Source organism: Euprymna scolopes, chromosome 33, assembly GCF_053919585.1.
Source record: "Euprymna scolopes isolate OS-2025 chromosome 33, ASM5391958v1, whole genome shotgun sequence".
In the NCBI taxonomy this organism is placed as follows: domain Eukaryota; kingdom Metazoa; phylum Mollusca; class Cephalopoda; order Sepiida; family Sepiolidae; genus Euprymna; species Euprymna scolopes.
The window spans coordinates 58165425-58179110 of record NC_136514.1 but is presented as its reverse complement, the minus strand read 5'-3'; the positions used below and the strand labels follow the sequence as shown (position 1 = coordinate 58179110).

Below are 13686 nucleotides of genomic sequence, written 5' to 3'. Positions count from 1 at the left end.
ATTTTTTAAAATTTTATTTTCGTCATTTCTATAAAATACTCAAAGCTTCTTTAGACTATATATATATAGTAGTTCAAGTTGAGAATGTATCCGTAGATTAAAGATCCAGGGAATTTCCACCGGGTTTATAAAATAGTGCTCAATGTTAAATAGAGCTATTTATATTAATATTTATTTATACAGACATGTACAGATCTTGTCACATTGGCATGCCAATGTTTCAATCTGTAGTTATTGATAACCAAGATTTTGTCAGATGGGCCGTCTTTTTCTTTAGGTATCGTACTGGAAAGGAAAAAAAAACTTTTTTAATTTAAAATTCAATTATGAACATCTAAAGAAAAAGGCAAACTCTTTTTGTCTAATAAACTAATAGTTATTAATAACTACAGATCCAAACATTATCATGCAAGTGTAACAAAGCCTGTACATGTTTGTATAAATAAATATCCAAAAATAAATATATATATGTGTGTGTGTGTAATGAAATGGTCAATCTTTACTATCAAAAGACTTCCTCCTTAGAAAAGTGTGGAAAATATTAATTTTTTTACAAGAAAAGATAGACATGAAAGAAAAAATAAAAGAGTAAACAAAAGAAAACAGAAAAATAAGTTTTACGCTTGTAATTAGGATGGTGCTAGCATATGAAATACAATGTTTTAAGTTCTGGTCAACTTAACAAATGAAATGAACACATTTCATTTGTTAAGTTGACCAGAACTTAAAAAGTAACAACACTAGTGCAAAGAGAAAGTTTATTGAATATTTCTGGAGCTAAGTATTTATGAAAAAAAAAGAAAAATGATTAGCATGAAAAGTATGGAAGCACAGAAAAGAAAACATTTACAAAAAAAAACATGTACAAGTAAATAATATTTTAAGGAGTCAGAGAATTTATGACATTTTCTTCAAGTTTGAAAGTTTGTAGTAGAAACAAAACTGTGCTGCTCAACTCTCCACCCAAGTTTCCTCTTATAAACCCGGCACCTATTACAGTAACTCCTTACACGTCTTTGTTTGGAGTGAACAGAAATATTAAAAAGTTTCAATTAGTTTTTATCTACAAGTTCTAGAAATATTAAGTTCTTAGCACTTCAACAAAGAACAAACAAATCAAAATTTCTCTCAAAACCTTCAAATACCAAAAACCTTCAACAGACAAATTTTTTCAAACTAAAGAAAAATACTAATTCCGTTATTGGGCAAGAACACTTATCCATGTATTCAACCTTACAACCTAGTCAGGCCATCAAAGTCTCCTTTTCTGCACATATCTCCCTATACTGTCAAGATTTAGTCTTCCTCTGAGGTGATCAGATCTGAACCTGTCTTTAAGACTATATTACATATCCATCATGATTTCTCTCCATGCAACACCTCTCCTCAACTCTGATTGGCCAGATTTCACTTTCATACATCACACATTATCAAAAATATCAACAAGCAACACTCATACATAATGCAGGTGTATATTCAGTTGAATAAAAAAAAATGCAACAAAATCAAATTAAATTGAACAATCATCTAAAGTACACTAACAAAACTCATCTTTGTCAATTCATTGAATCCACCATCATTATCCAATGTGATCATCAAACAATGAGTAGGTTTTTACCACATCAACATCCATTTTAGCTGAACTCTGACAATAAATTGAGACACTATGTACAACTTTTTCTACCAACAAATCTATTTTTCTAAAATACAAAACTTTCTCTTTACACTAGTTTTGTGTTTTCATTAATTTATGCTTACAGAAATACTCCATATACTTGGTTTCTTTTTAAGCTAATGTTATTGTTTTCATTTCAGTTATCTTCTGAATAAGGAGTAAAAATTAAGGTGTTTCTGTAGCATTGCCTGCTTTGACTCGTACACATTTTCTGCCCCCCCCTCATCGCAACTTAGCTTTTTTAATTTCCTTTCTTTCTTCTTCATTCATATCAGCTTGTATATTTTGAAATTACATAAAATCCACTTTTTGTTTGTGTTCATTTGCTTTTCATATTTCACTTTTTTGTTTTTCTATAAAAAAAACTTGAAAATAACATCTTTCATTTTAGAGGAAGTCAGTTTGATAAGATGAAATATTAAAAATCCTGCTTTACAAGTTGATTTCAGTGAATGATTTATCCCTTTTCCCATTCATTTTTAGAAAATGTTCTTCATATAATTATTTTATAGATCCACATAAAAGATATTTTATGCGGATCTATTTTCAGTATTCACTTTAACAGCTCTCAACACATGAGTATAACTAGGTAATAAGTTATGAAAATGCATATAGCAATTAAAGTAAATTCTGTCTAGCTTAATTGTCATATATTTTCATAACTATATAAAACGTATGTATATGTGCATGACTTTAGGCTGTGAATTCAATATGAATTATGAATAAGCATCAGATTAAATAAGGAGGCAAAATATGAACTCTTCTGCAGTGATTTTTACTCTTATATTTGGTCTTCAGTCAGTCCTTATTTCTCATATATATATATATATATATATATATATATATAGTGTGTGTGTGTAGACTAGTGGATAAGCAAAACAGCATGCTTGTAGAAATAACACATCATTAAAACTGAAATATTGGTCAATTCATACGATCACATTCAATTAGTAAAAATGAGCTTCAAATCAAATGAGCTTTATCAAATCAATAACGAATCAACATAAAATATCTTGGTTCAGCTTTAATGTGTTTTTGTGTCCATATTTCTACAAGCATGTCCACTATTCCATATATCAATTATTCTTTTAGGCTGAAATTTAAATTTCATATTTACTTCCTCTCTTTCTATTTTTATGTGTGTGTATGTATATATATATATATATATATATCAAATTAAAATGTAATTCTCTATGTACATAGCATATGTTTATGTCTACAAAACTTTAAAATTGCTTTCTAAATATTTTTTTATTATTATTTAAAAGAGCGCAGATTCTCATACTAAAACGGTTCACAAATTTTATTTGTCGGTTTGTCCTATTAATGATGTTAATTTTATTGTTCAGAATGGTTTTGCATTAATATTTAAAATATTTTAAAAACTGCTATTTCTGACAAATGAAAAAATGTCAGACAAAGCATCTTAGGAAATTGTTTTTTTTTCTTTTGCAAGTTTATGTGTTTTTCAACTGTTTCTGCATGTAAGTGTATGGCTGGCACAAGACGCGTGCAGCAGGCAGTGACCAATGGAATAAATTGCAGGCGACCAAATTTGCCCTTCTGTTTATTTGACTGCAGCAGGAAGAGGATATGACATCCGTGGTATGATGGCTGTACAAAACAAAACATCCGACTTGGTTAGGTCTTATCTGAGGTCTTTCAGCAATATCTTATAGATGTCATTGTTATCTGTAAAAACTGGATAAAAAGAGAAAGAAATTTTTTTAAAATAATTACTATATATCAAGGGTCATAACAGTGCAAGAAACAGAAATATGCCGATGTTGAAGAGGACAAAAATAAAGTAATTTTTGTAAATATCAAGTTACAATTTTTACAGTGATTTAATGTGCTTAACTGTGTTTAATAATACTTCAATGTAAGACCTATTTATCAAATAGGTCATTTCAAATTTCCTAAAACTTCAGAGGACTTGAGCATTGTCAATATTGCTTTATATGGCATTACTGGAGTAAACGTCATTAACATTTCAAGATCTTGCATTGCATCTTCTATGATCCCTCAATATACACATTACAAAATGCTTCAATACTGACAAACTTAATTGTACATATAATACCATTTTAAAAAGTATAAACATTAAAAGCAAAAAAAAACAAAACATTTTTCACTTTCCATTATGATTCAAGGGAAGTAACTGCTTAAATTTTGAAATAGCAGAAGTTAAAAAAACAAGTGAAGCATGCATGGTCCCCATGAGTGCACAGTGAACAAGATAAAAAAATCACTAAGTTCAGCATTTGCCCACCCCCCGATGTAGCCTCAAAAGTCCCTAGGGGGCGTCAATTACTGGTGAAAATGAACGGTGCAGTTTTAAGCCTTAACATATGTAAATTTGAGTTCTGCACCATGAAAAAAAATGAAATGACTAAATCCATCATTTGATCCCCCCCCCCATTTAGCCCCAAAAGTCCCCAAGGCCTTAATATATTTAAATTTGAAGTTCATCACCATGCAAAACTGCTAAATAGACATACACAGAAAATTTGAGACAAATATGGTAAAATAGTCCCGAAAATGGAGTGTTTTTATCAGCCCTAAAAGAGCACCTGGGATACACCCAAGAGTTATCGCAAAGTATAGAAAAACAAAATTATATAGAAATCTGTTACTTACAACTTTTCAGAAAGTTTTAGAAAAATCAAAGACATCAATTTTTTTTAACAAGCATAAGTGTCAATTTTAGCCATTCTGTTACTTTTTTACTCAAATCAGGCTTAATGTTTGTGCAAAATTTTGAAAAACTCCAAGGTGTAGTTATTGAGAAAAGTGCAGAGGAACAGACAAGGGTGAATTTATAAGTCCACCCTCCTTTTGTCAGGGTCCAAAAACGAATTTCATATAAAAATATATATATATATATATATATATATATATATATATATATAAACAGAAAACGTTTAACCCCTTAGCAAGGGGAAAAAGAGAGGCATTAAATAAATAGGATGGATTGGTAAAACAAATCCCCTAAACAATACAGTCTTGCATCACTTATGTCTTTTTACAGAGATATAAAAAAAAAAAAAAAAAAAAATCAAGATATAATGATACTAAACATATTTAGAATCCTTCTTCCAATTTGGATAAAAAAAAAATTAAATTCTTTTGAATCAAGAAATTTAAAAATGAAGTTTTACAAAGAAATTGAAATTCAATAAATCTTGCTTAAGTGCTGTCTAATGATTATGGATCAATTTTAATATAAAACTGATATTTGAATTTTAAAATGGGAGGCCATTGGGCCTGTATTATGCCCCTAAAAACAGTTTAAAATACTCCAAAGACACTGAAATTAGAACAATTAACTGATATCTATTATATATTGTAAAAAATTTCCCAAAATCAGAGTTATCTAAATTTCTGCAGAAGAGGAAAATTAGAAAAACATGGCATAGAATACTTCAAGTAGTATTCTATGCCATGGTTTTCTAATTTATATAGTGAAAAGTCTATAAACGCGTGAGAAGTGCGATCAGGAGTGGAAGTGAAAGTTGGTCATGGAGAAAATGATAGGATTCACATGTAATGCAAGTCAAAAGATCTCGGATGAAGATTAAATCAGGGAGATGTATGCAGAACGGGGGACTTTGATGGAGTGCAACTTTACTATAGTATGTCTGAAAATAATGCATTTTAGAGAAAAACATTACATACTTACGAGTCATGCTGAAATTAGTATAAATTCAAAAAATTATGATGGTTCAATAAAAAAAAAAATAAGTAAAAACAGAAACTTTTGAAATTGTGAATTTTCAATGTAAATTAACCCTTTAGAAGATCAAAATCCGGTTGAGAAAACTGCATTCTATTGTTTAAATTACTTTCCACAGAATCCAATGACACTGTCTGGTCAGGTCAACCATCTTGCTTTCTCTCAATCTACTGCAAGCTTTTTTTCCAAAAATCAGCTCTAGCACATTTACTGGACGATTTTTCATAATTTTTGCCATTTATACTAATTTCAACATGATACTTAAGTATATAATAATGTTTTTCCCTGAAATGTCTGTTCGAAAATACACGATTTGATGGGACAACACTATAGTAAAGTTGCACCTTTGATGGTATAATCATATTGAAAGAATGCAATGGAGTTGTGGGGGCAATAGATATAGAAGAGTGGAGGTAGCAGCTCCAATCCATACGGGAAGGCCAAGGAAAGCAAAAGGGTGTGATAAGGATGAACTTGAAATAGAAGACAACGCCAGTGGTAGAACAGATGTTAAGTCAGCTATGATGATGAAAGTAGGTTTAGTCAGCAAGTAAAAATACCTAAGATTGGTTCAAAAAGAAAAGATAAGTGTATTACCTTTAACTGCTGATATAAGAAATCGGGATTGGTCTTGAAAATTGCGAACTACCTGCAAAAAGAAAAAGTAGTTGTTTTTCAATTATTTCCTTGCTTAAAAAAAAAAAATAAAATTTTAAATTACACTGATAAATAAATTGAAGATCAAATTCTGTCATTCTTTTTCCTTAAAAGTTGTTCAAGTTTCTTTGTTTTTTTTTTAAATAATTAATCTAATTCCATCTTAAAATGTTCTGCGCTATTCCTGTTCTTAATCTATATCTGACTATTAGCAAAAAAAAAAAAAAAAAAAATTGGATAATATCAGGTTGGTACAAAAGCTTTTACCAGTTTATAGATGGGGCATTTTAAACAATTTATTTCATGCATATTTTTATTACTTAAACATAGCACCATGATTGATTTATAATTTTTTCTTTTAGATTATTAAAGCATCATTCATATTTTTCTGCAATATTCTCGCCGATATTGACTGGAAAAAAAACCTTCTTTAATTAGGAGAAAGGGAGTCATCATCAATTATGAAAATCACAGCACTACTGATCAAAGTAAGAGAATTTGGTTGGTAAATCTTGACCCATCCTGCATATTCTCCTGAACGAGCTCTCAGCAATCATCACTTATTTTGAGGATTACAAAGCCATTTAGATGGTCTTGATTAAACATCATCACACGAGATTAAAAATCACCACATGAGATTGAACACGAGGTACACAGACATAATAGAAAAAAAGACATTAAGATAAATATTTTTCCAAAGATATATGCTTTTTTCCTAAGATATATGCTTATTTATATGTACAGAAAAGAATAGTGCTGGAATAACTTGGAGTATCTCATTAAAATTGCATCTAACAACATTGAAGTACGCCACAAACCAAAGGAGCATCAGACGTATCAGAATTTCTGCAAGGACGAATCTTGAATGCCCCAATAGACTGTGAAATTTACATTACCCCTCCAGAGGGATTTATAATGAAAAATAAAAATAGCGTGTGGCAACTTAACAAGTCATTATATGGTCTAAAGCAGAGTGCTCAGTGTTGGAACACAGTATTTCATGATTATATTATTAAACAACAATTTAGACAATGCGCTGTAGACCCCTGTTTATATACCCAACACAAAACCAAAATCAGTAGTTTATCGTCTTTGTGTTGAGTATATAAACAGGGGTCTACAGCGCATTGTCTAAATTGCTGTTTAATAATATAATCATAAAATACTGTGTTCCAACACTGAGCACTCTGCTTTAGACCATATAATGACTTGTTAAGTTGCCACACGCTATTTTTATTTTTCATTATAAATCCCTCTGGAGGGGTAATGTAAATTTCACAGTCTATTGGGGCATTCAAATAAGCATTTTTTACGTCCATTTGATGGATGTTTAGGTCATATTGTGACGTGACTTGCAGTAAAATTCTGATTGTCGTTAGGTTTGTGGTCGGTGAAAACATAGAAAAGTATTCTTTACCGTAAATCTGAGAGCACCCCTTAGCAACAAATCTTGCTTTGTACTGTTCTACGCCTGATGCTCCACTCTTTTTTGTAAAGACCCATCTGGTAGAAATAACATGTTTATCTCTTGGGAGAGGCACTACTGTATAGGTATCATTTTCGGTTAAGGCATCTATTTCTTTTTTCATGGCAATTTTCCATTCATCACAATGTTCTGAATTAATTGCTTCGTTGAAGCTTTTTGGCACATTTTCCATTGAATAGCAATAGTCGATTTGATAATCTTTTATATTGTCGACCACAAAAAAAAAATCGGGTCGTCTTCTATTTCTTTTGGGATATCTTTCGACTTTATCATCATCATCATGGACGAGTGTCTCCGTCATTTTTATTGTTTTCGTTTGTTCTAATTATTTGAGGTAATATAATTTCATCCTCTTCATATGATGAGTTTTCGTCTGTAAAATTAAACGTGTCTGAGTTTTACACACCGGATTCTTTTTATTTTATTTGGAAAAAAATATTACATTGGCTGGACTGTTTTTATCGTATCCAAGAAATATACCTCTGTCGGCTTTAATATTCAATTTACTCTTTCTCTATACATGCGAAGCACGTTGACCCAAATATATGCATTCTGCTTGAATTTGTTTTTTTACCGCAGAAAGATTCATATGGAGTTTTAGATAGTGTTTTGTTAAAGTACCTGTTGCGTATATAGGCTGCCGCCATAAGTGCATACGTCCAGAGGTTTTTAGGGAGTTTTGATTCAATGAGTAGGCATCTTGCCATTTCAAAAAGTGTCCGCCATGCACGTTCAGCAGTCCCATTTTGGTGTGGCGATCTAGGAGCTGATGTTTCATGCCTGATATGATGGTTAATTAGTAAAAGTTCAAAGTCCTTATTGGTGAATTCCGTACCGTTTTCAGAGCGAATACACTTGATTTCACCGTAGGGGGCCATGTCGGCTAGATATTTCTTAGTTGCTAGCAGGGTATCAGATTTGTTCTTTAAAAAGTAAACCATTATTAAACCTGAATGGTCATCTACGAAATTCAACACATATCTATAATGTTCTCTGGCCATCGGTTCTACGGGACCGTTCAAGTCACAATGCACCATTGATAGGATTTTTTTTTGGCCTTTTTGTCTGGTATATTGTTTTGATAGTTTGTCATTTTCCCTTGCGTACAGACGTCGCAGTTGACGGTTTTTGATGTTTGTATTTGCATTCCATCAACTACAGTCGGCAACTTTTTGATATCAGGAATATTGCAGTGTCCAAGAATTTTATGCCATGTCTGTAGATCATGTTTTTGATGGGACTACACTATTTAAATAATATAGTCTTCCATTTTCTTTAATGTCGAATACAGTTCCATTCGGGTATACCAGTTTTGATTTATTGGGGCTAAAGTTTATATTTGCACCTTGTTTTGTGGCAGCTTGTACAGAAAATATATTTTGTTTAAATTTTGGGATTAGAAGAGCGTTTTCTAGAATACAGAAACACAGTTCACCTTTATTGTTCTTTAGCGAGATTTTCGCATTGCCTCTTTTCAAAACGATATCATTGACTCGACTCCCGTCAGCTAGTTCTACAAAATGATTTTGTGGCTTAAAGTTGGGATCAAAATTGATAAAATCAGATTCCTTTGTAATCACATGTGCCATGGCCCCACAATCGACAAGAAAATTATTATTGTTTGTTGAAGCATTAAACGTACACGAAAATAAAAATGTATGTTCGCTAACAGAGCTCTCTACATTTTTAATGTAGTCGCCATTTTGAGTCCTGTATCTACATTGGAAACTCTTGTGATTAGGTCGTCCACAATTATAGCAAATAATTTTTGTACTTTTCTTAGAAAAAAACTTGCTTTTGGCAAAGTTGCGTTTTTTTATTCCTGGCATGGGTATAATTCGATTTTGGTGTTTTTATGTGTATTTTTAAATTTCATGATATTTGTGGATTCGTTTTTTTCTGTGATCATTTTTTCAGTTTCTCCGTAACTTCTGAGTGCTACCTTGAATTGGCTAAAAGTCATGGGTTTTTCTTTCTGAGTTATCACGGTGGTAAATGGCTTGAAATCACTCGGTAATCCCTTAAGGACCATGGAAATTAACAGACTGTCACATAACTTCAGACATTTTTAAAGAATTTGCAGTTGTCTCGGCTCTTATAATATAATCAGTAATAGTTTCGGCTTCCATTCGTTTTAGAGAGGTCAGTTCAGTGTATAAAGAAATAATTTTGAGTTTTCCTTTCGATAAATAATGCTCTCTCAATATGTTTAATGCTTTGCAGCCATCGTCCAGGGCTTCTCTCATTACCAGTGATAGACTTCGGTCATCTAAACACTGTATTAATTCCGCAGACAGTTGCATTCTTTTCAATGAATTCAGGGTCGTTTCTGTTTTCAGGTTGTGTTTTGTAGTATTTTGTGTAGCTTTTGGATTCGTAGATATCCTAAAAATTTAACTTGCCACAATTCGAATTTTGATTCGGATCCATCGAAATAAAGATGCATGCTGGGCCCATCTCTGGATGTGTAAGCCATTTTGAGTTTCAGAACAGTTTCAGATGGTTCGCTGTTACACACAAGTCCTTGGAGGTGACTTGTTTGTAGTAGACAGTTCCACAGAACAAAATATTCTTACCGTGTCGAGACTGAAAAGAACATGTGAAATTGCTCCAGAAAAGGTTTAATATTTATGAAGCAATTCTGGTTTCTGATTGGTTGGTAGCAGAACGTAAATTAATTTGATTCGTCAGTTCTTAGCAGCATCGTTTATAAATAGAATCGTCCGACTGTGTGGGATCATATCCCATTATAGAACCAAAATATTGCAACAATTAAGTTGGTCTTAATCAACGTAAAATAGCAGGAAATCTTTCAATACCTTTTTCTTCTGTTAATAGAGTGAGCATACAAGTCACAAAAGAGGATAAAGAGTGCACAAAATTTCACCCAGGTCACTCCAGGTTCTTTGAAAGAATCTTGTGTCTTATGCAAAGAAATGTTGAAGAGGATCCTTGATGCACAGCCTCTGGCATTGCAACACAAGCTGGTGTCAGTCCCAGAACAGCTGTTAGGTATTTCCACAAGCTGGGCTATTATGGTAAAGTTGCAAGAAGGAAACCTTTTTCATCCTTCCAATATCAAGCACAGAAAAGATTGGGTTCATGAGATCATGGAGAGAGACCTATGCCATTTTGGAGGAATGTCATTTTCTTAAATGAGCCACGATTAGCATTATTTCACAGCAGTGGAAGGGTATGTGTATGGAGGCTCCATCAGCAAGAGATCAACTTAAAAAGACTACAACCAACGTTGAAACATGGGGGTTTCTCAGTTATAGTATTAGGTGCAATTTGGAGTGATGTTTGCTCAGACCTGGTGAACTGCAAAGGAAACATCAATTCTGCTAAATATGATTCAATATTACATTAAGAACTCCTACCAATATTCTCAGGTGGTAAAATGAACCAAGTTAACTCCCTAATTATAGAAGACAATGATGGAGTACTATTGCCACATCTGGGCAGGAGCTGCTAGAAGCAGTTTATCCTGCCTTGACAGTTCAAAATAGACTTCATAGCTTAGTGGGGGATGCCCTTTTCTCTTCCCTGCAATCTCTTTCCCACAGAAAAGACATTGCGAGCCGGTCTCTGCTTTATCATTATTTTCATGGCAAATGCTTGTCTGAGCTTCAATCTATGGTCCTCCCCTCTCACCAAACTTTCACAAAAAACATTCATCTAGCCAAAACCACTATCAATTTTCCACACTAAAATGTAGATTCCATGAACAAAGCTTCTTTCTTAGAACTGCTCATCTGTGGAACTCTTTCATTTGCCTGCTTTCCAGCTGACTACAATTTGATTGTCTTCAAATCCAACGTAAACAAGTTCTTTTTCAATGTTTTTTTTACCCTAAACTGCTTATAAAAAGAAAAATATTACTTGCATTATGAAGGAGAAATAATATTGTAAAATATTTCATGTACGTGTTTCTCAGGACATTATTATTGGAAGGGTTCCATGAAGGTAAAAAGGTTGGGAAACATTGGTTTTAAATATGGAATAGAGGTGCAAAGAAGAGGGCAGGAGATAAAATTATGTAGAGGAAATATGGCTACATCAGAGTCCAACCCAATACTGTTTTCTATGATGACCAAGGTCTAAATATTAATCAGCAACATATCTATTGCTGTTAAGTATTAACTCTTACATCAAACTCTTCTGTAAACATGCACTCAACAGTAGGTTTTTGTGGGTTGCATAATTGCAATTCATGCAAATAATTGCTGCAAGTGAAAAATATTTAGACAGTAGAAAAGAGGCCACACAAGAAATTGGAAACTGTGTCGGATCCAGAGTTTTTGAGTATCCAAAAAAATGATTTTTCTTTGGAAAAAAGTTGATGTCTCTTTAAATGGGAGTTTATGCTGAGAGATGAAGCCTCAAAATGATAAATGTACTATAGATATGACTTTCCTTGATCTATGGTTATGATTCATTCGAGTTTTGGCAAAAGTAATGGGCAACTAAATATGGGACTAAGGGTTAGTTTTTTGTTTTTTACAAATGAGAAACAGATTAGTATTTTCAAGTAGGTTTCTATATTCGAGGAGATTGTTTAGTTTTCTGGCAGTGAGTTGGCACTCTGCATAGCTTACAGTCAGTTGAGATTTATTTGCTTCTCCAAGCAAAATCGACCTGTCTGATTTGCAAGTCTTGTTTAGTACAAGAAAAGCAACATCATTGTAAACTCGAAAAGAAAAACCTTTGTTTTAGCTTAATTATAAAACTGGATCATCCAAGTGTCCTTGCTTGAATCACACACACACACATACATATATATATATCTCGCATTTAAATCTAGATAAGATGCCTGCACGATTTTACCGCAAAAAAAAAAAAAAAAAAAAAATCGTCAGATTCAATGTCTAAATACATAAGTGTTTATCTGATAGCTAAATATTTTGGTTTTGATTCTAGCTGATGACACCCAAATCTTTTTAAAACTTTTGAAATTACTACTATATATATCGGGTACAATATAATAATCAACAGAAAATTGTTTCTTTGATAATAAATACAAAATCTGCATAAATTAATATATCTTAGCTTATTTTATGATTAGGCAATGCCAGGTGGTGTGCTAGTTTGTTTTAAAACTCGAGTTGTGGGTTTGTCAGAAAATAGAATTACTCAATGACAGCACTAATTGGCAATGCAACTAGTGTCGAAATCAAACAACTTTGAACTAACACAAGCAATGGATCAGTGCAGTGAACACACAAGGATGCATCTCTCCTGCTTTTTTTTCTTTTTTGTACAAGTATTATCAAGAACATCATCTCCATTAACTTTGAAAAAATTATTAAAGAAACTAAATATTAATCAACTGATACGGTTTTTAACGTAATTCCGTCTTTTATATTTTGTGGTTTTCCACTTTTCTATTTACTTTTCTTTGCATACAAGTCTACACCCACTTTTTCGGTGATGTTCATAAAGTACATGGGTAAATCAATTTCCATCTTTATCTAGCTTCTACTGCTTTATAGTTAATATGAAGAAACATCCATGTGAAATTCGTGCAAAAAAATAAAAAATTAAAAAAATTAAAAATAAGCTGCAGAGAGAGCAAGTAACTATGATAAATGTATTAACATATTGTTCTCATTAGCAAAATCATTGGAGTTATGTTTTAAACAGAAACAATTTGCTTTGAACTAATGCAAAATATTTTATACAATTTCAGAGAGACTGAAAAAAAAAATCACAATGAAAAGGTAACTTAATGAAATGACAATATTAATTTTCAATGAAATATTTAATAATGTAGCATACGAAATCTGTGTCAGTGTATGATGTCAGATTTTATCTTTTTTTAATTTTTGAAATAACACCTACTCAAAAAAGAAATCTTTACTCAAGTCACAAAGTGTTTTTCAATGGAGTAGAGATTTATTTTTGAAAAGCTGGTGTTACCTTGAAAATTAATTTTTTTTTTTTTTAAATGACACCATAACTCATCATTATGATTCAACACACTAGGTTTGTAAATATTTAATTGAGAATTATTGAAGCCTGCAAGATTGTCATTTCTCCTATTAAATTTTGCCTTGATTGATTCTCTATCACATGGTATTTCAACCAAAATTGCATTGGCATCGCCTTAAAATAATTCAAATTCATATACTA

At 32.0% G+C, this 13686-nt stretch overlaps 1 protein-coding gene across 5 annotated transcripts in view; it reads right to left on the bottom strand.

The window, feature by feature from the left end:
• Positions 1 to 3101: 3101 nt before the first annotated feature.
• Positions 3102 to 13686, bottom strand: part of LOC145258241 (transcription factor CP2-like) — a 109229-nt gene continuing 98644 nt past the window's right edge. For all 5 annotated transcript variants that reach the window (XM_080116204.1, XM_080116205.1, XM_080116207.1 and 2 more), the window contains 2 exons: positions 6009 to 6060; positions 3102 to 3376 (listed from right to left, as the gene is read on the bottom strand). In XM_080116204.1, the coding sequence (XP_079972330.1) occupies positions 3324 to 3376; positions 6009 to 6060 (105 nt within the window). In that variant the 3' untranslated portion in view covers positions 3102 to 3323. The remainder of the gene's footprint in view (positions 3377 to 6008; positions 6061 to 13686) is intronic.